Genomic DNA, 27,263 nt, shown 5'->3' with positions numbered 1-27,263 from the left:
TTTCACGAAGTCCAATAAACTTATTTGCGAAGTTCTGCATAAAATTTGCAATATTAGAATAAAAAATAGGACAATCAAATTTGTATTTTGTGCAATTAGGTATTGTACAGATAAATTATTAACTAAACGAATGTATACGAACATTTTGTTTCATCTCAGGTATAATTTTTTTACCGATGTGTCATGTATTTACAATGAACAGGTCGATTCGTTTTTACTTGGGTGATCTAATTGAAAGTCGCATCGCACCAATCGCACACAAATGATTTGACTTACGTTAGTTTGTATCAAATTTTGGAAAATTTAGTATTGTTTAATATACTTTACGTTTCAAAGATTTCTGAACATTTTGGCAAATCTAAGAAAAAATGGATGTATGTGTGTGTGTGTGCAGATACAAATTTTCATCGACGATTTCGGGAATACGGATCAATCGATTTGAATAATTTAAAAAAAACATTCGATTCGTACTGATGAGGAGACGTGCTGATTAGTTTTTAAGCATACGCAGGTCTAGCCGTTTCGAAGATATGGCTAGACCTGGGGCAAAAAGAGCAAAAAACGGTAATTCAGTTTTTGAGAGAACAAAGCGTCCGATTTGAATAACTCAAAAATCATTTTTTTTTATATTGACTAAATAAATAAATTGACTGGCAAAACTTTTTTTTTTAATTCCAGAAAACTTCAAACTTCTAATAAAACAAATTTTAATATAATTTCAAAATTTAAATTTGATTTCTAAATTATCAAAAAAAAACAAATTAAATTAAATGAGCAAATTTCTTTCAAGCAATTATTGATTATTTTTATTCCTCAAATTTTTAATTATGGCATAAATATTTAATTCCTTAAATATTTAATTTGCCTTAAGGCACGATGCCATGCACCCCACTAATTCCAAGGTATGCCGAAATGTTCAGAAACCTCCGAAACGAAGATAAAAATTTTCATTTTCGTTTTTTTTGTGAATATTGTAAGTAGGGTAATACGGGAAGTTAATTATAATCTCGTGGGGTAAGTTATAGTATTCGCAAAAAAATCTAAAATCAAATATTTTGCATATTTTTACAGAACCTTTTGATTCTGAACATTTTGGCATAGTTTAGAAAAAATTGGTGTAACTATGCTTGTGGGTATATACAGGGTGCCTGATATGTAATGCAACAAAGTAAAGCGCTATATTTTCATTTTAAATTTTATTGTTTAAAAGCAAAAATAGCGAAAATATCAAATTTTAGAATCAGTTTAGATTTGCTCTAATTGGTCATCTTTGGCACGAATTTTGGCCTTCAAACGGCGGAAATCGATGCACGAAAGTGGCTCTGGGGTATTTTGGCCCATTACCGGCGAGGCGCCTTTTGGAAATGATCGACAATTTGGTATTTTTAGTGCAAACCTTACTCTTCAAGAGGCCCCAGGCACAAAATTCCAACGGATTTAGTTCCAGAGATTTTGGTGGACATTGTGCGATGGACATGAAGCAAAAAACCTCTTTTTTAAGTCATTTCGGTAGCTAGCCACTTTCGTGCAAGCGAACCAACTCCTTGGCTCTATCCCGTCTAACTATTTTCTGTGCATCTATGAACTCTTGCACTTTTTGGAACTTCAATGGCTCTGGTCCAAGCTCATTTTTCAATATATATTACATCCGCTTTCGCGATATGTTAAGCTCATGAGCCATTTCTTTACCACTGCGATACGAATTTCGATCCTGCCTTCACTTTTCGGATCATTTCTGGTGCTTCTGGTGTTTTTTTTTGTCCATTTTTTGGACGCGGTGCAATACTGGAGGGTATCACGGTTACGAAATACGGTACGAAAAACAAAATATTGGTTCGCATTTAAATGCTGGAAGGGCTCTTACGACAGCCACTCGTGGTTTTCCAGCCAAATATAACTTCTCATCTTCATCTTGACTTCCATCAAGAATAATTTTTTTGCTGAATGCGATAGATCAAAATGCTTTTGTACGCTTGTAAACAACTAAATAAACAGTCACTGAAATAAATCTGTCAACTGTTTGATGAGCGGTTTAGAAATGATAGCAGTCTGAAATTGGTTGCAATACATGTCAGCCACCCTGTATGTACGTATGTATGTAAGTTATGGTAATTCAGTATGAGAGAACGCAGTGTCGAATTTGAATAATTCAAACATGTTTGTATTGTCAAAATGAAAAACGGATTAAAATGTAGAGAAGTCAAGTCCAGCAGTTTCGGAGATTCAATAAAAAAAATAGTGCCATTTTGCGGTCAAAAATAATCATTCACATATGCAAAAAATTGACAAAAAATTTAATATTAAGTGCAAATTTTAGTTTAATTTCAATAAAATAATGAACTCTTAATTTGTTGAAGTAAAATTATTGAAAAAAAGTTATATTTCCTAAGGAAATGATGACATAAAATATAGTTATATAAATACAGCTATCCTATAACGCAATATAGAAATTTTACTATACAATCAGGTAATTTTCAAAATCTACACGAAAAGTAACGTAATTTCAGTTTCTTGTCTTCTATTTAATCTGCTAACGAATGTCTCTTTGACTTCAAGAAGCATTCCTTATTGCAACTGATGATTTGCAACATTTGTGAACCTAGAAATTCGAATAAGCATTAAATAAATATTTCAAATATTCATCTAGTTAACACAGTTACAGAAAGAGATTCGATGAGTATTTGTTGGGTTTGGCTTATATGTTATATAATGATACTGATTTCTTTTGTAGAGCCAAAATCAAAGTTTTATACACAAAACCTATAACTATAACACTATAAATTTCACTACTTAGTTCAAAAAAAAACAAATAGTATTTTCTTGCACTTGCACAAATTGTTTTAGACAATACCCAAATTTCTTCATATTTATTTACTCTTTTAACCTCCACTAACAAATCCTTTTTCTAACACTTCTGTATGATTGAGAATTTAATGGATGTATAAAAATGTATTTTAATGCAGCTGGTAAACAAAATCAGTAAAAAGTAAAATTATAATATTCAAATTATTAAAATAATTTACAAAATTATATTTCACCGTGGTGAAATGGCGAAATTAATTAAATTTCTTACATTTTTTCTATAATGTCATGCGCAAATAATTTATGATTTTTATATAGTTTTTACCAATAATTAACTCTGCTAAATAACCGGCATTCATATTAAAAACAAAGCCATAATAATTTCATCCTGAGCTTCAAATACATTCAGAATAATGTAGAACTTATCTTACATGTACTAGAATCGTCGTACCATTTAGATTTCGTTAACTCAATTTTTCAAAACTATTAATCTCATTCACTAAATATCTTACAATTGTTTTAGTTTGTGCCTATTAAATACATAAAAGCAATGTTCTCCTCTATGCCATGTCATACTTCTTATCATTAATTTTTCCAATAAGATTAATTGTTTCGGGACAAATGCTTATTAATATTTGAAGTATTAACAAAGTTATTAATTATCGATGCAAATAAATTAAATGAATATATATAGAAAGAATAGAAGTACTTAGAATGTAAACGAGGTTTTAAAGCCGTGTTGAAAAGACCAAATCAAAAAGTATACATCTAAAATTATATTTATTTGGTATTTTAATTTCTTTTTTGGCAAAATATTTATTGGCAGCCTCTGCATAAAATTTTAAAACTTTCATCAACTACAACAACTGGCGCAAAAGTATTTGCAAATGCTGAACCAATCATTGAGAAAGATAGATAGCTATCCATTTACAACATCAATAAACCGTTTTTTTTATCTAGCCCTTAATTTAATATTTTTTTCGTGATTGCGCTATTTCCAACTCAAATTATTGAACTGATGTTTTACCAAACAAATCTTTCAAAAGTAATATAGCTCAAAATAAATATCAAAATACCATAATACTTTCAGTTATTTCACAAATAATACTTTAAAAATGTTTTATGATGCCATAAAATACAACAACGCGGACAGAGCACTTGCTTGATTATCAAACGCTAATGGTGATTGAATTTGAAGACCGATTTCGATTTTACTGGTAATTACATCTAAAAAAATTGTTCTAAAATAATCGTGTGGTTTGAAATATTAACAATATTTTACCAGTGATTTTAAAATTTGCACGTACAATTTGTAAATGGCTACACTTCAGATACTCATCCATAAAATCTCAGTTTTACAATAAAGAAAAATCCAATCTACACATAGTAATTGACTATATTTCAACAGATTAAATGAAACCAAAAATTATATTTCTATTTGCAGCGTTATTTGTGAGTAACATACTGATTTTGAATAAAGATAAAACTGAAATACAAATGCTATTTTAGGCCAAACAAAAAATTCTATAGAATTTCTATAAAAGCACAATTAGTAACTATGTAAAAACCAAAAATTCTTTGCGTGTGATGACTGCCAGAAAGTGACACAATTCGAATATTATTTGCTATGTCCTGCTAAAAACGCATGAAAATGTCCTGACTAGTGTACGGGATCATAATTTCGTCGTAATTAATTTTTTCGATGGTGAATGTATGTGCAATGTTATCCTGCACTCTGTATTATTTATTCTATCAGTACATAAATTAACTCTCCGGTACCCAAAAGGGCGATCTTGTCCATTTATTAATCGAGAATTACTGAAAAAATTTCAGAGATAGTTGACGCAAAGCTAATTCTAGTAAATTTTATTGTTGACATCTGATCCTAAATAATATTTAGGCTACAAGAGAAGCGCCAAGTTTTATCTCGGTTTATTTATCTCTTTAAAAAAAAAACTTGGTGACATTATTCATGGTTGGCATAAATCTTGATAAAAATTAGAAGTCTAGTAAGTGTAATAGTAACGTCTGGTCCGTAAGAAATTCCACTATTAAATAAATAAAAACTGAAAATATCGAGCATAAATTATAAAATAATAGTCTATATTTATAGCGAAACAATTTCTAAATTTGATAACCACCAAACTAAAACTCAGTAAATATTAGGTACCTATAAAAAGAAAATCTTTCAATTAATCCTAGTGTAACTACTAGAGTATGCAAAACGATACATAATTGATTCATTTACCTCTTTTATATATTAAATTTTGTTTAACGCTTATTAGCACTTGCTAAACAAAATTTTTATTCTACATCAAGTCAGTAAACATTGCACATATACTATCTATTAACAATAGATAATATATTTTAAACAAAATCAATATCAATTACAGAGAATGTTTAAATTTTAAATAGTATGGACAACATCGCTTTATCTCCATTTTGGCAAAAGAAGAAAATGATTGTTATCCAGTTATCCAAAAAGATTTACTCTTTGCATAGATTCAATAAAATAAATTTATCTTAGGCAAAAATATGCCAATTAAAAAGCAATTTTATGAATCTTGCGATTCACAAAAAAAATCACCACATGCATCATAAATATTAAAATTACAATCAAATACATTAGTTATGAATTCAAACAAATCAGTAATTCTATTGTTGCGCGATAAATCCATTTCCTTCTCTCATTTTGATTATTTCTATATATAATGTTATTGTAAAATTGTATTAAAATTATCTTTCAACGAGACCTGACTTGCAACGGTCAATTTAAAAACAGACTTATGCCAACAATAGGCAGTCTTGTCTAAGCTATATCCTTTTAAGTAAACATTCTGCTTTTTTGCTTAAGATACATTTATTATTAGAAGCTATGTGAAATTTAAATTTTTTGCGTTTAACAAAGATTTTAGTCAGAACATTGTCTAATCATCGTAGCATACACAAGATCAATCTAATGACATACATTTAGTGAGTGACTTATAATTAAAATGTTTATCTAGTTAAAAATTCTTAAATCATAATATCTTATCTCTATTGTAGATATTTAATAAATGGTTAACTAGCAAAATTTGTAGACGTATAGATTTTACAATACATGACATCTAAATATGATCATCCATCAATAGAATCATTTCAGAGTCAGCAAATCGATCTTGTGTATCAGTTTATAGGCGATGTTGTTTCTTATGTCATAAAATGTGAGAAATCGCCGGGTACGTGGAGAAAGTTATAAGGCCTAAATTGTACTGAAGGCAATCCCCTATGTTTTGAAGGAGCTCAAAGCGGCCAACGAGACGCTCCGAACCGTTCAAAACCAACTCGAGAAGGCGTTGTTGGGCCGAGGCGGCCGTCCCCACATGGCGACCGTTTCGGCAATATTGGAGACGAAGGACGCGCGGATCGCGACTCTCGAACAAGAGGTCGCGTTATTGGAGCGATCTATCGATCCAGGTCACCAGCATCAGCAATCGTCTGACCTAATGCTGCATTCGCTTAGAGAAGGACTTCTCTTGAGCAGCCCCATAGCAGCTCAGCCTCAACCGGACTTCGTCGACGCTCTTACCCGACCCATAACGTACCCAATTCACCATGAGCCTCTCAAACGACAAGTAAGTCACCACGACCCGCCCGAGACACAGCGCGACGCATTCGGAACGCTTTTGCAGACATCCCCCCGAAACGAGCCCGGCCTCTTTCGATCACAGGACTTTCATTCATAATTCACATCCTTATTATTTCGCACACCGTCCGATAAATATTCTTTCTTTGCCACACTATTGACACGAACGCCAACATATCATGCACACACATTTCGTCTCCATGGGACAAACATTCAAATGTTTTGTAATTTGATCGTGATTAAGCTCGGCATGCACTTATTCACTTTAAAATCTTAGGTAGGATATTTTATAAAAATAATCGCGTTTGTAGTCTTGCAACGGCATGGCATGCTCTTATAAGTACACCATAAAGCACATGATAACTTATTAAATAAATTAACATAAGTACACTGATATCATGGTAATCGATTGGTTTATCAATGCATGACGAAAATTTAATTTTGTACAACATTCTGTAATCGTATTAGCTTTATAATATCGCAAACAGTTGGACGAATTCCGAGTCGAAATTCAAAGAAGAGACCAAGAAATTCTTGGAATGGCTGCCAAAATGAAAACTTTGGAGGAGCAGCATCAGGATTATCAAAGACATATCGCAGTTCTGAAAGAGTCCCTGTGTGCCAAGGAAGAACACTATAACATGCTGCAATCGGACGTGAGTGGAATTTTTATTTTCATTTACATATATATATATATATATATATATATATATATATATATATATATATATGATAGAGCGGGCGGCTTAAAGCTGCGCGGGTAAAGAGGTCCACCACCACCATTACTACCTTAGTAACAAGTAGTACAGATTATTTCTATCAACGCCATTTCAAAGTAGAAGGTAAATGATGTATAAACAGCCATTATGTTAATTCTTACGACGTCGCTATAAGGAGATTAACAGTCATGTATCAACATTTATAACAAAAGTTTTTTTTCATTGGTAGTTTTTATCGCTTTTATCTCTTTTCTATCTCTTATTTAGTTTATAATTTTTAAGTATACTTTATATAATTTATGTTAGGTTCAAAAGTTTTTTATAAAACCTCTATGAAAATTTACATGTGGATGAGGTAAAAACGACCAACTAAATTTTTATATTGGAAAACAGGTAAAAAAATATTAAATAAAAAAATAAATTAGGTTAAAAACAGTTTCACAAAAGATAAATAGTTACCCCAACACTGCTGATGAATATTTATGACAAAATACAAAATCAAGGTTATATATAGTGTTGATGTCTCCGGAAAAAATGTACCCATCAAATTTATATTTTGCATTGGTTGAATGAAATTAAAAATAAAATGTTGGATCTGTTTGCCCCTTAGCTGCCTAATTTTAGAAAAAAAGTAAAAAAAAAAATTTCTATACTTAAAATTTTTCTTAGGAATTTTAAATAGTTGCTTGTTTGACACACATTATTTGTTGTGAAAATCAAATTGGAACGTTGTGCCTCGTCCTACGCTTTATATATATATATATATATATATATATATATAATCAAATATAATATTTATATAAAAATATGTGTTTGCGCTTTGCTCTTAATCAAGTACAATAAAAAGAAAAAAAATCCAAAGAATGGATTTGAAAATGTTACAAATCGTTTAAAAATAAATTGAATGCATTTGAACTATTTAGAAGTAAGTTGCACTGAAAATTACTTCAAATTGCTAAAAAAATTAGGGAAAAAACATAAGTTTTTTTTTGAGTAAATTAAATATTGCTCTGTGAAATAATATTAGCCAATGTGGAAAGTAACACCAAACAATTAATCAAATACATCATAATGTTCATTATCATATATATATATATATATATATATATATATTTATAGTATATATGTATATGAGAAATATACATTTCATAATTTATTCGAAGCATCTGATTTTTATTTTGCATATGCGTGCGAACAGGTTGAAGAACTGCGTCAGAGATTAGAAGAAAAAAACCGTCTAATCGATAAGAAAACGCAAAACGCTCTCCAAGCAGCGCAAGACAGAAATAGAGTTAATAACGAACTCACCGAACTTAAGGATCACATGGACATCAAGGACAGAAAAATTAATGTCCTTCAGAGAAAGGTAAACGTTACATAGATATTCGACAATAATCGATCGCTGTCGATTTGCAATACTTGAAGCCCTTGAAGATATTAAAATATATAGATACTTGTTGTCTCAATGTTTGACAAATGTTCTTGATATATTTTTTTGTTTTCTTGTATAAGCTTGCTCTCTTATCTTACTAATTGACTAACATAAGTTTAAAAAACCAGAAAGACGGTTGGAGCACGATTCTGGATATATTTAAGTTGTTGTCTACTTGTTTTAGTTTATTCTTATCCCTTCATATTGAAGAAATTGTTTAGTCTTACGTTATGACAAGAAAGAAATTTTATCAGTGGAAATAGATAGTTTATTCAATTATATATGAAAATATTTTTTTCAAAATAGGTCAAAAACCTTTTGAAAAATAGATAAATAAAATTTTCAATTGTTCATTATGAAGAATATTTGAACGATTTTTACTATAAACTAAAGAATCATTTACTACTGATATTTTTTAAAGAATCAAGACAATAGAACCGGCTCCACTTATAACATAAAAAAACTAATAACGTAAATAAGCATTTAGTCCTATGATGCATTTTTTAAATGGAAAAATAGTTTTGTAGATTTTATGTTATAATAATCGACCAATAGATACAAAGTTATTCCACCAGTTCTATAAAATGAACAAATAGGAGATTATCGACTATAATTAGTTTATTTTGTTAAAAATTCGATAAATTCTGACCAATCATTTTCTGTTAAAACTTTAGATTGAGAATCTCGAAGACCTATTAAAAGAGAAGGACAATCAGGTCGACATGGCTCGAGCCCGTCTTACAGCCATGCAGGCCCATCACTGTTCGTCCGAAGGAGCTCTATCAAGTTTAGAGGAAGCGATCGGGGACAAAGAAAAACAGATGACTCAATTGCGTGAGCAGCGCGATCGCGCCGAGCAGGAAAAGGCCGAGGAGAGAGAATTGCACGAACGCGAAATTGCTGAATACAAAATGAAGCTGCACGCCTTGGACAGCGAAGTCGAAAAACTGGGCGCAAGGTTAGAACGGGCACAAGTGGAAAAAGATCGACTGGAAAGTAAACTAGAATGCTCGCAATCGGAACTTGGAAAATCCAAGGCGGAACTTGACAAAGCAGCAACAGAAGTAGGAAGAAGTGGCGCCGATTGGGAAGCAGCAAAACAACGTCTCACGAGATTAGAATTGGAAAACGAACGTCTGCGACATGATTTAGAAAGATCGCAAACGACATTCGGCAGAAGTACGTTGACCACGTCTCAGGAACTCGATCGAATACAAGAACGAGCTGATAAATCGGCAGCTGAATTGAGACGTGCTCAAGCCGAATTAAGAGTGACTCAAGCGGATGCTGAAAGAGCTCGCAGTGAAGCGGCTTCCTTGCAAGAAAAACTGGAGAAGTCTCAGGGAGAAGTATACAGACTGAAGGCACGACTCGAAAATACTCAAGGCGAACAGGAAAGTTTACGACAAGAATACGAAAGAGCTACTACTAACATCGCCCGATTGCATTCCGAAAGAGACAAGGTAGCCGGAGAATTGGAAAAATCAAGAGAGGAATTGGAAAGGACACAAGCGACATTAGGAAAAGCTCAATTGCAACAAGATAAATTACAAAATGCACTGGATAAAGTACAAAGCGACATGGACAAGCAACAAGAACGTATGGATAAAACTTTGGGCGAAATGAGACGGGTAAGAAATTTCATAATTTATATCTAAGATATTTCATAATCAATAAACGACTAATTTTTTATGTTATTTCAGATGCAATTGGAAAAGGAGAAGCAGAATTACGATTTCGAAAACTTGCAGTCACAACTAGATAAAGCTTTAGGACAAGCGACAAGAATGCAAAAGGAACGGGAAACTTCTCAATTGGAATTAGATAGATTGCGTGACAAATATGAAAAGGCGCAGGTAAAATACTCATTACGCTTATTAAATAATATTTACTATTATAATTGAAAAGTGGCGCGTTAGAAAAAAATGTTGTTACGTTATTTAAATATATATATATATATATATATATATATATATATTAAAGTTAATATTAAAGAATTCATTTGCTCACTAAGATCCTATATAAATAAAAAAATACTGCGCATGTTTTCAGAATCTAGCTACCCGTCTTCAAAAAGAACGAGACGCCTTCCAGGAAGAATTGGAGAAGATGAAGGAGAGGATCGAATTCCAGCAATCGCAATTCCTGAAGAGTCAGAGAGATCGAGAAGGCATGCAGACAGAATTAGAAGTCATCAAAGATAGATGGGACAAAGCACACACGCAACTACAAAAACTTCAGGTTAACATTTGGCATTACTAAATTTTGTAACACTTAATATTTTATTTCAAAAATTCAATTATAGCCAGATCTATCAATATTAGCAAAGTGAAAATTTTACCACATATTAAATGTTAAATTTAAATTTACCATATATAGATAATAAACATGATTTACTGCTGCAATGATAGAGAAATTTTATTAAACAAAAAAATTGAAATTATAAAATTCAAAGTAAATCATTCATAACTCATCAGATATCATATCTCTTCTATTATAATGTTATATTTATTTCGTTCTCACTAACGAGGCTATTTATTATTCTATTACAAAAGTTGTCCTTAATTTTAGTTGGAAAGAGATGATGCTCAAACAGAAATTGATATTTTGAAAGAAAAACTTGACAAAGCCCTATACGCTTCTCAAAAAACTTTAGATGAAAAAGAAAACGCTAATAAAGAATTCGAGAAGATGTTGGAGAAATATGATAGGTAATATTAAATTACACAAATTATTTAATTCAAATAAGTAGTGATAATAAATAAAATATATGGCATGTTTCAGATCTCAAAACGAGGTGTACCGTCTCCAAAACCGCATAGAGGTTTTAGAAGCCGATAAAGGACGTTTAGAATTAGAAGTAGAGAAACAAACACATATCGCTGTAAAATGTAAAGAAGAAATGAGAAAAGTTCAAGACGAAGCTACTCGCATACAAGAAGCTTATGATCGTGCCGCATTACAACTAGGACGAACAAAAGAACTCGAAGAAAAATCTAAAGAAGATATTGACAGATTATCGGTAGATATAGAAATGGTTCGAGAACGCTACGATAAATCTCAAATAGAACTCCGTCGCGTACAAACTGAACGAGAAAACTTACAAACGGACACAGAAAGAATGTCCTTCGAATTAGAACGAGCTCATTCTCAATGCGCCAAAGCCCAAGCGGCAAACGAGAAAAGTCAAGAGGAGATAGCCCGTATGCAAATCGAGCTGGAGAAAATGTACGATAAACATGACAAATCACAAGCCGAACTCAGAAGAGTGCAATCAGATCTGGAGCGACAGAGATCCGAACTTGAGACTGCCAGAGAGGAAGCCGATCGTTACGCAAGCAGGTTTGGTAAATACCAAGATACTCATGAAAGAAGCAAGGAAGAATATGACAGAATGAAATCAGAAATGGAAAGATTGCGAGATCGACTAGACAAAACGATGTTGGAATTAGAGAGATCCAGAAAGAACGAAGCTGAAGCGACAAGGTTAGAAGGTCTCAGGGGCAAATATCAATTCGAGCACGAAAAATGGACAAACGAAACCGAGAAATTGCGTGAAAGATTAGAAGCAAGTCAGCAAGAAGTTGTACGTGCACAAACTAGTGCGGAGCAGTTTGAAAGCCGTTTGCATGAGGTTACTATGCAATTGGACATAACTAAAGCAGAAGTTAATAAATTGTCAGGAGCTCAGGACAAACAGCGTGCCGAATTAGAAAGGGCACATATCGAATGTGAAAAGGTTAGAGATAGACATGAGAAATTAATGTTGCAATCTGAGAAATTAGAGAAAGAAAACGAAAGGTTAAAGATTGAATTAGAAAGATACAAAGGACAAGGTGATAAAACGAGAGCAGAAGAACGTATGGAAACCGAAAGATTGCGAGATCGTTTGGAAAAGGCAATTCAAGCACGCGATGCTACTGAATTAGAAGCCGGGCGTTTAGCAAAGGAACTTGAAAAATCGCAAATGCATCTGGCTAAATATCAAGAAAGTAACGAAGCAGCTAGAATAGAATTCGATCGCATGTCCACAGAGTTAACACGAATGCACGAAAAATTGGAGCGTGCACAATTAGATGTAAGACAATTAGAACAAGAGCGCGAAATGTTGCGAGTAGAAATACAATCGCGTCATCAACAAAGAAATCAAGAAGGTGTCGCCAAATTGCAACAAGAATTAGCACAGTCAATGCGAGATCGAGAAAAGATAGCTGCCATGTTAGAAAAGAGAGACATTCAAGCTGATGAAATCGAGAAAAAGATAGTCAAATTTGAAGCTGATGCAAAACAACTCACATTGGAACGAGATCAACTTGTCGCACAGTTGGAAAAATCACAAGATATGCTTATGAACTTCCAACAAGAATTAACGCATTCTGAAGCAGAACTACAACGCCAAAGAGAAGAAGTGAGAAGATTGAGAGAAGATCAACGTAGAACCGGTAACGATAAAGAAGCAGCGGCAAATAGAGAAATCAGTAAGTTACAACAACAAAGCGCGGCTCTTCAGAAAGAAAGAGATGCGCTAAAACAACGAGCAGAACAAGCAGAAAAAGCATCTGGAGAACTTCAAAAACGCGTACAAGTGATGGAAAAACAATTACAAACCCAACAACAACAACTTCAGCAGCAATTGGTGCAGATGGCGCAGTATCAAAAATCAGGAGGCATTCAACAAGATAACAAAGAAGAGCAGAGGTTGCGCAAAGAATTAGAAAAAGCACAAACAGAAGCTAAAAACGCTGCTGTGGAAAGAGAACGATTCCAATCGCAACTGGAAATGTTGGTACAGGAACTTGAAAAATCACAGGTAAACAATATGAATGTATACATTTTTTTTTAAGTTTATGCTACGTCTTTAAAATATATTGGATATTTTAATACCATTTGTTAGCGCATTTATTCAGTTTAAAATAATATACAGTACAAAATCACAATATGCAATGAACAAAACAATTGCAGTTGGATCTACACGAAGCAAATAAGAAACTACAATCGAGTCAAAGTAATTCCCATGACAACACCGGCGCTATGAGGAAACAACTTGAAGACGAAAAGAAGAATATTGAAGATATGAAGAAACACTTGGACGAACAAAGGAAAAACTTTGACAGCAAACGTAAAGAAGTAGAAGAGAAAGAAAAGGAGTTGAATGAGCTAGATCGTCAACTAAAGAAACGCAAGGAGCAAATGGACCAATTAGAGGCTTCCTTGAAAAAGGTCTGTGTCGATTTTAGACTTTTGAAGCATTTGAAGTTTTTTATTAACATGTTTGCTCCTTATTAATATGTATTTTATAATTAATTGTTAATAAGTGTTTCATATTATTCTTTAAATTAAAGTCTATTTACATTCAATATCAATTGTCCATTAATTGTGTATTTACCTTATAGGCTGGTGGTGGAGCAGCGGCCGCGGGAGAATTAAATAAAAAATTAGTTGAAGCACAAAAGAATCTCGAGGCAAACCAGCAGCAACTTGATAAGGCAAAAGAAGAGGCACAGCATTCTGCTGCGGAGTTAGAACGGCTACTGCAACTCGTTCAGATGAGTCAAGAGGAACAAAATAGCAAGGAGAAGACGATTATGGAACTGCAACAGTAAGATTATTAATTGTTCAGATCATAGACAAATCAGACTTTTTAGTGAGAGGGATGATTAATACTAATAGTCTAGCCTGTAGTAAATTAGATCAAATCCATAACAAAACTTAGTTATATTATTTTTTTGTACTTTATGAATTATTAATGCCATGTGTAGATAGATGACGAAGTAAATAGAAGCAATAAAAAAATGCTTGCTGAAAAAATGTATGTTTGTAGATTTTTTCTACGTGTACAGATATATAATTGATGATATTGCGAACACTAAAAACAAATTTTTACGATCAATAATAATTACTCGTTTTCAAAATATTTCTACTTTTCTCCAATTAAAATAAAATCTAAGCATCCATGTGTTATATTTCAGGGCCTTAAAGAATGCACAAGCTAAATTAAGAAGTCAGCAACAAGCCCATGCACAACAATTAGAAGAACTGAGGAAAAAAGATGAGGTACTAACCGATTTATTTATTTTAAATAGTTTGGTACATAAGAAAACAATTTTACTTGTTTTATCAATCAGTTTCTCATTTATTCAGATTATTTAAATACTTATCCAGTGACAGAAATTGCAAATTTGAAATATATTTAAAATATCGAATTCATAAACTTTAGTAAATATAAGCAATTTGTTTTTGGCAATTCAAATTTTGAATTTTAAAAAGCAAAATATATATTGCACTTAGAATAAATATGCAATTGATTAGGAACATAAACCTGTTGAAAATTTATATGTGTGAACTTATGTGTGAATTTATGTGTGTGAAAAACCGATACTACTTTTGAGTGAACCTGAAGTGAAATATAATTTTGCATTAGGTATTTTTATAAATCCGATAAAATTCCATCGGCTTTTTTAAAACATTTTATGATTTTTCTTATTTTGAGCAAAAACGCAAAAATAATAAAATTATAGCATTAAATCATAATCAAATTTATGAAAACGTCTGTATATAAAATATTGTATAATATATTTGTATATTAATATCATTTTCTCATCTTTCATGCAAACCCAGGCGGGACCAGCAGGTTTCTTAAAGAGTTTCTTCTAATACACCTGTTTGTTAATTAAAACTTTCGTTATTTAAAAAATTACTAGACAAATACGCATGCCACTATTAAATTTGAAAAATAAGTAACTGTTATCTAATTGTTACGTACCCAATTTGTGAAATAATATACGAAGTATAAAATGATGTTATGTACTTATCACAAACATTCGTAAACATCGTGATTTGTATATTTCAAATCAATAATGCAATAATAAAATTAATTAAGTATTTGTGATAGATACTTCATATGATAAGTTTTCCTGGTGATTTGTCCTTTACACATATGGGTTTGTTCCGAGATGTAATTGAAACGATTCCAGAACAAACCGAAGTCAAAGCACTTAACGGGGTACTCAAAGTATTGTTAGTCGAATTAGAGAATCATTTCGCCTCTAACTTCTCAGCAACAAGTACAACAATTCTCAGCTTTTCTAGGACATTCATTTTGCAAACAGAGCCATTGAACTATTATATATATATTAACAACTGCTAATCAATCTTTAAAAACTCAAACGAACGTTAGAAATAGTTGTAAATTTTGACAACAAAAGATATTTATAAATTTACATAATGACTTGAACAATTATAACATATTCATTTTCAGTTTGTATTGCTAAAACATTCATAAATGAAAAAATACAGAAACAAAATTAAAAATAGTTCGCTGAACTAAAAATGATTCTTAATTTATACGTTTTCATACTTTATGTGTGTAGTAATTTAGTGAATCAAACCAAAAAAAACCAAACCACAAAATTTCAAACAATATTATTTTGAAAAATGACAAAACATATTAAGGATGTAAATTTTGTCAGTTTTTCTTTTAAAATAATACTTATAGTCCAGTCATTTGGTCGTTTTGCCGTTACAGTACTCCGGGAATTCTGAAAATTGGTAATTTTATAGATTTCGAGGTGCTCTTTACGAAAATCATTTTTGCCACCTCAAATTTGAACGGCAAGTTGCCGCCATATTGAAAAAATGGCGTCAAAAAACAGCTTTTTTAAAATATCTCCTTTCTGGCTCATTCTACGATAAAAGTGCATATGTACGAATTAAACAACAGAAAATTTCCTACAATTCCTTAGAAAACCGTTTTTTTGTAAAATTGATAGTTTGAGAGTACGGCCGCCTCAAAGTCTTTGCTGCTCTCGCCGTAGTATCAAATCTGTCCATATATGACAGCACTTTGAACTTGACCACATTCTCTCTAATAATTAATATTTTCAATGTTAAATTAAGCGAATAAGATCTAGAAATAAAATAATTCAAATATTTTTCTGTTTTTTTTGCTGATTTTTAACGCTTCAAGCTACTTGAAGCTATAAGGTGCTACTCAAGCTATAAGTATACTTATAGCTACTTTGCCATTGAAGTGTTAAAAAATATTTGAATTATTTTATTTCTAGATCTTATTCGCTTAATTTAACATTGAAAATATTAATTATTAGAGAGAATGTGGTCAAGTTCGAAGTGCTGTCATATATGGACAGATTTGATACTACGGCGAGAGCAGCAAAGACTTTGAGGCGGCCGTACTCTCAAACTATCAATTTTACAAAAAAAACAGTGTTCTAAGGAATTGTAGGAAATTTTCCCTAGTTTAATTCGTACATAAATACTTTTATAGTAGAATGAGCCAGAAAGGAGATATTTTAAAAAAACTGTTTTTTGACGCCATTTTTCTAATATGGCGGCAACTTGCCGTTCAAATTTGAGGTGGCAAAGTTGATTTTCGTAAAGAGCACCTCGAAATCTATAAAATTACCAATTTTCAGAATTCCCGGAGTACTGTACCGGCAACAGCCTTTTTTTGCACCAAATGACTGGACTATTATGTGTCCGTGTTTTGCGTTAATTATATTTTTCATTTTTAAAAATAATATTGTTTCAAATTTTAAGTTTTATTTTAACATTATGTTAAAATCTTATATTTAACATTACAAATGATATTTCTAGTATTATTCAAAAACATGATTTCAATTGTTTATTCAACAGTTGCATCAACTTTTTTTGCAAATTTTAGATGTATATAAAATCGAAACTAATCGTTTCCTAAACTAAACGAAATCCAATTTGTTTATTCGGATTAACGTTCTATTGTGACTAAATGTCAAGTCATTATGGATAATTTTATATTTTGCAAAATTGTCATTATAAATATTTTTATCTGCTCGGTTTTATTTTGTATAAAAAAAATCAACGTTTCAATATAAAGCCACCTTGCTGTCTGATTGAGAGCACGTCGATTTGCATTGATGTAGACTGCAAAAAAATGAATCTTTACATCTACAATACAATGGATATTACAACTTTTCGAAGAATATGAAATTCTTCGAAAAGATTTGTACCGAGGAAATAAGAAAAATTACATCAACTTTCAAGACATCTAGAAATGCCTTCGGGAGATTTTGGAGAAAATATATTATATTCTTTCAAGAAATCTTATATTCATTACAGTTTTCGATCAAGAGATTAAATACAACTAAACAAAAATTATTTTACTGTAGGCTGAGTCCAGTTTTAGAAGAATTTGCCGAAGACATTTAGAGATTCATTGAAATGTAAGAAAATATATGCTAATAATGATTTTCTACGCCTTGTTGAAATTGACAAGTTGGTTACGAATATTGTTATAAAATTATGAAGATCTTGATACATATTCATAATGTACCTAGAGTATAAAATAAAAAAAATACATTTCAATAATATTTTATATTGAAAATTGCGTCTCATTTCTGTCATTGGCACTATTGTAAATGTAATTGTAAAAGTAGGATGTTATGTATCGGACAGCAAGATTCATCATTAATAATGTAAATATTTAACCTTCAAAAACTTAGTTATTGATTTCTCTTAAAACAGAATAATAATTATATATAAGGATATTATATATATATATATATATATAATTTTTTCAAATTAATATATATATATATATATATATATATATATGTGTGTGTATGTGTGTGTGTGCGTATGTATAAGAATTCGAGCTGGAGGTAAATCAGAAGATGTTTTGAATTTCTATTTCACTTGACAGCATATTGTTTAGGATGTCACTAACGCAATTGATCTTGAGCTTCTAATAATTAAAAGTTTAGAGAAAATAAAAGTTAAAAGAAATAAGTGTGTGTAAAAATATTTTGATACCTTGAGTAAAGGTTTAAAAAAGAATAGGCAACGCTAATTTTCCTCATGTAGAAAATGAAACACTTTAAAATTTCCTCAATAATTGATATGGTAAACTACTACTAAATTGATTAAGTTATTATGCAAAAAGTAGAAATAATATATTGAATATGATTGATAATTTCGGATCACGACAATACATAAATATACATATATATATATATATATATATATATATATATATATATATATATATTATGATGGAATGTTTTCAGGCATCCATACAATAATAAAAAAATTAATAAAGCTAAACGACCTTGTTAAACTACAAACGTTTTGGTTTTGGGTTTGACTCATATTCAGTGCTACATTCAAAAATAACAATATAAATCAATGATAACATATTCCATGAAATAATTAAAATCATAATACTAAAAATTAATAAGTAATATGGTAAGTAATAATAGAAAAAAAATATTAATAAATGTGTAGCATAAAATTTAATGCTGAATTAAATTATTATTTAATATATATGTTTTTCATATTACTTTTAACATTAATTACTCATTAATTTTAGTATTATCTTTTTAATTGTTTTATGAAATGTTGTTTCTATTATTTATGCATTGTACATATTTTCTTAGCCTTGCGTAATTGTTAAACATTAGTTTTGCCGTGTTTTATTATAATATTTTGATTGATTACTTAAAATATATATAAATATATATACAGTGATACCCCTTACGAGCCTTACGAGCTTAATTCGTTCCATAATCACGCTCGCATGTCGAATTTCTCGTATATCAAAGCAATTTTGGTGATATTTTTCAATGATTCCACCGCATTAATTCAAGAGATATGGCTCATTTGTTTGGAACCAAGATCAAAAACGTAAATATTTTGTAGGAACTGCCGATGGCACCAAAATACCACCGATGATGCCGAACATGTATGTAGGTTCTTACTGCTGCTAACAAAACTGTTACCAAACTGTGGAGGCTGATCAGTACAACACATTAAGACGTTTGATGTATTTATTCATTTCATGATTTTTTGTACACTTTACATATAACTTAAACAACTGAACTTAACGATATGAGAAGCATAAAAGCACGAACACCACTTACATTCACTATGAACATAAATAATTTCTTGTTGTATATGACGAACAAGAATAATGGAACAATTACAATTTATAATTACAATTAATAATATTAGTTAATATAATATTAATTATTAATATTAGTTAATATAATACGCTAGGAGCGATTTGTTGCTTTGTAATACAAGCGTTTATCCACTGTAGAAACGCCAAGCTGGAACACGAAACGTATGGAAATCTTAATTTTTTTTAGAAATATAATTTAGTTCTTCCCGTTATCTGGATGGATGCTTGTTATTATATATATATATATATATATATATATGTGTGTGTGTGTGTGTGTGCGTGTGTGTGTATATATATTTGCATGTGTATGTGTCAAATAGGCCATTCATTGTGTATATAACGATATAAGTACTCTTTAGGAATTATATTCACTTGTTTTGTTAATGGTGTTGTTAATGTTAAAATATTCAAAATAAATAATTTAATTGTTTATATAAAATTTCAATATTATCAATTGCAGAAAGATCTTTAAAACCTAAAATTGCACTGCGCAGAAATCGATAAAAAAATAAAAATAATGAATATATTAATAATTAGAAAAAAATTATTATAATTGAATGTTAGTAAGAATGCGACTATATACTTGTGATTCGAACACGGTGCAATATTGCTCGACTTATTGCTGAGAAGTTAAAGTTTGAACCATTTGTCGGATACGTGTGCATCATGAAATGTTTGAAAGTTCCGTTTGGATATGTTTCAAATCTAATACTTATTGTTAGCCTATCTACTAAATGTCTTTGAAGAATTTTTCTTATGTAACTATATTTGTAAGAACGATGTCTAATGCAGGATGAGAAATCACCTAAATTGGCATGCGCTCATGTACGATGATCATCCCGCACCGGGACGATGGAAGGATAATTGGAACCATATTGGAACCGTCGCGAACGACGTTGCAAAAACGTTGTCCCGTCATAAATTTTATCTACTAACTCTCGGTGCGGTTTGGTCATAAAACTGTTGTAATTTAATACCTCAGATATATCCATAAGAACTAACTAATAAAATTGCTATACTTACTAATAATGAGACCGAAACATTTTTAGCTTTCTATAAATATTCTATATACGAGTTATATATATTTATTCAAACTGACTGAAATTGTCACATATCTGACAAGCACGTTAGCGCTTACATATTATATATATATACATATAACTCATCTAATTGTTGTTAAATTGTTTTCAACTGATATTTTGCTGCATTCACCAAATATGGAGCTTATCCAGTTTTATTAGAGGAATGGAGATTAAACAATAATCGAACTGATAATGAGGAGGTGAAAATTGTTCGATTCACATTGTCGTAGATTTAGAATTATTCGTTGACGGCGTTGTTTATATGTGTACATATGAAATTACGAATTTGTACATGCACCCGCATGTAACCTGTGCATGGATAAATAAATATTATATTATGTTATGAGATTTTAATACAGATTCACAAATTCACATTGTCGTATGTATAAAACTAGTTATAGGGTGTATGGCTAAGATTTAAAAAATATATATATCGCAATTAAATGTATATATTCTTCTATATCATACATCATCTAATGCATAAAATGCATAATGCGTTAGTAAATCTATGACCAAATCTGTAGCTGAATAAATAATAAAATGTGTACGTGTTTGAAAATTTAATTTTACCTCTCCGATTCAAACAAAATTCAATACTACAATCTTTTATATCGCACAATGAATTTGTGAAGCTTTATTGAAAATTGATGCATCTAAAATAACAGTTAATGAACTTATATCAGAATATGTGTATATAGTCAGGTTGTGCCTAAGTGCATTATAAAATCCTAATATTTCTATCTATAGATCGCCAAAACGCATCTTCACTGTTTCAATTAAATGTGAAATCATTCGACGATAACATTGAATTTTCCGTTGCATACATAACAATTGCATATCGTTTGCATTATTATAGTATTATATACATACATATATGCATACATACATATACATATATATATATATATATATATATAATATATTCTTGAAATATTAACAATTTATAAATGAAAAATAACAATAAATAATAACAGTTTAAAATTGATAAAGATAGTCATTCTGTGCATTTCGATCCCAGATACGTTTCAGCACTTTATACCAAAAGGAACGAGGAATAAAACAAATATTATACAAATATTTTTGTATTGACCTGTTCCGAATTTACATAGAGAAGACATTTTCGCTCAAATATTCAATAATTCGAACAAAAAAAATTAACAAGAGTGATTGAAGCCGTTCTTTACTGAAATTATTATTTACCGTTCAATTTTATTGATAGTAAAATTTTAATTCAAATTATTAGAACAAAAAAAATAATAGTTGACCAGAATCATATCAGATTATTCGTTGTTAATGTATAATTTTCACATAAAAGTATGCAAATATTTTCACAATAATAAAACAAGTTATTTGGCAGAGGGTTCGAATTAAAAATAATATAACTTCAAAATAAAAAAAACCTTTGACAATAAAAAAAATAGATACCTCATGATACATACTTATTTAAGTCAACTTCACTAACTTATTAAAAACAATTGCAAAACACCGAGCAACTTTAATACAAGTTAGATATTCAATTTATTTTTTTATTTCATGAAATATAATTTATAATGATAATGAACTCATAAACTACACATAAAAAACAGCTGCCAAACTGATAAAATATTTAAATTAATTCATATAATAGCCAGCAAACAAGGTTTTTAGGAACCATAGTTTTCAACTGATATTAGGAAATCTCCATAACAGACCGATATGGAGATTTAACTCCATAAAATTTAATTTTTAAATTTAATTAAAAATATGATTCCAAATCATATCAAACTGATATGGTTTGTCACTTCCCATTCGTACATTAAACCCGGATTTTTTCTGATAAAAAAACCGGTTTTCGAATTTCATATTTTTTGGGAAAAAACGATTTTTACAACCGGTTTTTGAGGACCTTAATATTGAAAAATTATGGAAGTAAAATCGCAATTTAATTTGGTGACTTGCTAGATAATATCGAAACGTACAGAATAAATATCTTTTATTATCTTATTTTTGTCTTATTGACTGCTAATATTTCAAAAATATTTTCAACGACGAACAAAAAATTAGCTATGGTAATATATATATATATATATATATATATATATATATATATTATATATATCGTATATATATATACACATGGTTAGTTCGGACATAACACTAAGTAAAACTAGTGGTGTATGTAATAGCAAGTAGCCATGAAGTTGTTAAGAGGCTACAAAAGAAAAACTTTACTAACATTTAAAACCAAACACAGTTAAACTGATTGGTTCCAAATAATTTTCTTTTGAATAAAAGGCTATAGTAGTTTCAATATTAACAGCATTGTTATAGCTAGAAATGTAATACTGTTGTAGTGCTCATGCATTTCGCGGAATTAATTTTATTTGTATTCCACTACATGAATTTCGATGAAGATACAGTAAGCTTATTATTATTACCTGCTTTAGTAATTTTACTTGGTATTGTGCCCGAAATAAAATTATATATATATATATACATATATATATATATATATATATATAGCTATACAAATGCATAATTACATATTCATACATTCACATATCTACACACACATGTACATATAGTCCTATATATAAATACAAATATATATATACTTGTATATACATATATACATATGTTCGTAAACACGTATATGCAAATAAATACGTATACACCCGTATACAGTAATGCTTCACATAACGTATCTAATCGATACGGAAGCGAGTTCGTTATGCAAAACACGTTGTTCAAAGTACTACATTCTACTACAGCACACTTCTACTACGTACTAATAAAATTAATTCTTTTTGCAGTATGAAATTTGGATATCTGTTATAAAATATATTTCACATGTAAGAAGATTTATTACTTATTTACGAAATAAGTAAGTTTTACCATTATCAGTTATATTCAAAAGACTGATTCTGGCTCTCTTCTTTACCCTTTGATCTACTCAAAACCTAAAAAATTTGCGATAGTTGTTTATTTCGAAGACCTGCCGAAAGTGTACAAATTGTTTATCCTATTAGCTTCATCCATGTTTGAAAAGTGAACTTTTGTTAATGCTCGCACTTTTTCCGTTTCACTAGCAAGTCTTTTCATGGCGGCGCTAGACCGCTAAGCTGATTGGCCTTTTCATCCTCGTTTTTGATAATCCTCTTCCAAAAACATTGAAGTTAATGCAATGAAAATGTGCATTATCCAATATTAATTTAAGCGTGATTTTTTTCTCCACCAAGTAGAGAAAATACGGACAAAATGGTATATTTGGACAAATTAAAACAGAAGTTTCTGCTACTGTATAATACAAAAAAGCCGTTTCACAATAATGTCAGATGTTGACCGTCATTGTCGCGCTCTTGTTGCAGTAATCAGTTCAAACGTGCATCTCGCCTTCAAAAGTTCATTTTGAGGATGGTTTTGTATAAGTATCAAAAACTTATTTATCGTTATTTATAATTATTTCTACTGAAATCAATAAACTTATGCTAGTGATTGACATATATGACTATAGTGATTTCGATCAATTCTATTGCAATTATCAGGAGTTAGATTGATTTTGATTGTTTATTCATTTTTGTTCACATTCGAACAAAGTGATATATTTATACAATAGACAAAATGGCATAGTACTATATCGTAAGAACTACAGGGTAGTCCGTTCGAGGCAAAAGAAAAAGACCTGTAGAAGGTGATCGGCTTTCAACTTTTACTCTAACAACATACTTTTAAAAAACAGACCATAAAATCCACCGGTCCACAAAAATAGACTTGAATTTGTTTCAAAACATATTTTCCCTATGTTTTCATAGCGAGAGCAAAAATTTCCGTGATTTTATCTTGGAATGCCTTACATTCCAAGGCGTTCTCATTGGACTTCCATTGAACGGGCAACTAACTAATGACAATTTCTTTAAAAATTCAGGAGCTCGAATGGCAAGAACTTATTTCATAAATAAGTTCAAATTATTTTTATTTTAAATGTCTTAATTACACGAATAATATATTTAATTTTCTATGGCCATATTTCAAAACGCAAAACGAATTAATTTTATTTTCACGTATGGGGAAACGCGTTCGCATAACGAACTTTCTCTCGTAATGAATTAAGAACGTTATGCGAGGTAGTACTGCACCTTAAATTATGTAGCATAAACATGCATGTGCACACGTAAATGTATATTTATGTATGTGGATACATATTTGCAGATCATGCAAACATGTGTATATTTATTGAATACATGTATACATGTATAAATATATACTTGTGCGTATATACAAGTTTATTTACGTATGTATATAGGGGACCATCGGGTTGAGCTTCTATTGATCAATTGCAATTCATTAATTAATTCAATTCATTCTTATTCATAATTAGACTGTAATGCAACTCAACTATAGTGTATATGCAATTCTTGAAGTTCAACATATTGCAGTTACTGTTAATTATTACGTATTCAATTTTTAAAATGATGTATGAAAATATCATAAAATGTTATGTAATAGTAATCATTAAGCAAACAAAAATAATGGTTTTGTGAAATACACGAATCTATTCTAATCTCAAATTTGAATAAAATATATTTTGACTTCTCATAAGATTTATGCTATATGAGTAATTAAGATTGTCGATGTTATTATTATTCTTACATACGGCGAACTCTGATCATTAATCATATCATATGCAAAAATAAATATTTAAAGCAAAGCTTCGAAGTCCAAGTGCTGAAAGTAAAGTATATTAAATGTTATACTTAAAAATGATTAAATATTACTATTGCCTCCAGTGGCCTAAACTTCATTTCCACCCAAATATAAATCTCATATCCGTATATATATATATATATATATATATATATATATATATATATATATATATAAGATTGCGGGTTAATAAATATCCATTATTAAGATTATGGCCAGACGATACGTTATTGCGATTACAGATTTAAATCAACTATTATAGAAACAAAATTCATCAACAAACGAGAACCCAATAAACAACTTTAATAACATTTAAATAATCAATAACAATAATCATTTAAACTTTTTCTTCAATAACTGAAATTTTATATTCAGTTTGTCGTATTGTCGTATTTCGAATTATACAACAATCAAGCGCAATAAAAGACAATTTTCGATTTGCACAGTTCTAGACGATGGAAATCTTCCAAATTTGCAATTATTAATTTGTAATATTTTTGATCTGACGATGTCGCGACAATTTGAAGTAAATACTAATTTACTAAATATAATAATTGCGTCATAAATTTATATAATTTTCCTCACAATATCGACATACATACAGATTTACACCGTATGTATAGGTATAGGTAAATGGGTGCTGAGTCTTCAGCACCTGCATGGCATTTATCCCTAGCGGCTTACTTCCTCCGCTATTTCTTTAAACAATTTTTACAGTTTGTCAAAAAAATTATATGAAAAAGTGTTTTTTTTAAATTACTATTTTTCAAGTATTCTATATATTATAGATTAAAAAGAAATATGGTAATGTATTATATATTGCATTGCATTCAGGGTAGCGCCGGTTCTGTATACACATATAAATTTTTCTGGGCACCTTCAATGTTCTATGATACGTAAATATTTATTAATTGTAATGCTGCATAAAAAGTAATTACATATAAAGAATGACTACAGGTTTAATTAGACAAAAACTAATAATACTTATATAGGCTGATCGTCTAATATTTGGTGTAAAAATTCATAGCATATACCGCAACAATTTTAACATAAAAAAAATCTACAAAAAAAAGTTATCATGCAATCCTGGCTTAATCATTTCAAACGAATAAATAATTGAATATCATCGCTATTTATAAAAAAAATTCACATATCAAATATTAATGCCTGAAACCTTTTGGACTCGAAACATGTTAATACACATATATTTAAACTTTTGTTTAAACATATATTTAAATTTTCAAACACATTTTTATTCCAATAGTCGGCTAAAAAAGCCTTCAATTTTAAACATACGGATTCCAATTTGGGTGACATAATAATGTTTATACTAGGTCTATACACACACACACGCACACACATTATATATTTACATATATGTAGTATATATAAATTAATATTTTTTTATTTCTTTGATGTAACTGTCTTTAATTATATATATATATATATATATATATATATATATATATATACATTTATATATACATATGCCATTCGTTTTAACACATTATTTTATGTCATCTCTAGTAGAACTATGATAAAAAAAGAAAAAGCTATAATAAAACGATTTTCAAGACCTTTAATAAATATCATACTTGATTTCATGTGTAATAGGCACAAAAATGACAAGAAAGTCGTAATCACAATCCAATCAAAAGTTGAACGTCATTGTCACAGTAATAAGTTCAAATGTGAATTGAGTCATTCAATTATCAAGTGTTTGATGAAATTTTGACAATTTATTCATTTTTGTTCACTTTCGGTCCAAATGACATACTTAAACAATGAATAAAATAACATAGAACTATTTTGCAAAAACTACAGTGTAGTTCATGCGAGGCAAGAGAAAAAAATTGAAACCTATCCAATTTGATTGGCTTCTAATTTCTGTTTTAACAACTTCTAAATACACACCATAGAATCCACCAGCAAAAAAGATACTTGCATTTATTTCAAAACCCTCTTT

At 30.1% G+C, this 27,263-nt stretch overlaps 1 protein-coding gene across 1 annotated transcript in view; it reads left to right on the top strand.

Moving 5' to 3' along the window:
* The window catches only part of LOC113377019 (trichohyalin), a 124,691-nt gene extending 109,459 nt beyond the window's left edge, over positions 1 to 15,232 (top strand). Inside the window, exons 5-15 of the mRNA XM_026617179.1 lie at positions 6,916 to 7,083; positions 8,345 to 8,512; positions 9,253 to 10,209; positions 10,282 to 10,434; positions 10,631 to 10,819; positions 11,150 to 11,289; positions 11,363 to 13,388; positions 13,541 to 13,798; positions 13,972 to 14,177; positions 14,548 to 14,632; positions 15,197 to 15,232. Of these exons, the coding sequence (XP_026472964.1) occupies positions 6,916 to 7,083; positions 8,345 to 8,512; positions 9,253 to 10,209; positions 10,282 to 10,434; positions 10,631 to 10,819; positions 11,150 to 11,289; positions 11,363 to 13,388; positions 13,541 to 13,798; positions 13,972 to 14,177; positions 14,548 to 14,632; positions 15,197 to 15,232 (4,386 nt within the window). The remainder of the gene's footprint in view (positions 1 to 6,915; positions 7,084 to 8,344; positions 8,513 to 9,252; positions 10,210 to 10,281; positions 10,435 to 10,630; positions 10,820 to 11,149; positions 11,290 to 11,362; positions 13,389 to 13,540; positions 13,799 to 13,971; positions 14,178 to 14,547; positions 14,633 to 15,196) is intronic.
* Positions 15,233 to 27,263: the final 12,031 nt, after the last annotated feature.

The sequence above is a fragment of the Ctenocephalides felis genome, unplaced genomic scaffold (assembly GCF_003426905.1).
Source record: "Ctenocephalides felis isolate EL2017-DRISC unplaced genomic scaffold, ASM342690v1 CF-g0.4_SCAFFOLD_01886, whole genome shotgun sequence".
Lineage (NCBI taxonomy): Eukaryota > Metazoa > Arthropoda > Insecta > Siphonaptera > Pulicidae > Ctenocephalides > Ctenocephalides felis.
Note: the sequence above shows the minus strand (reverse complement) of the source record. Positions and strands in the feature narration are given on the sequence as shown.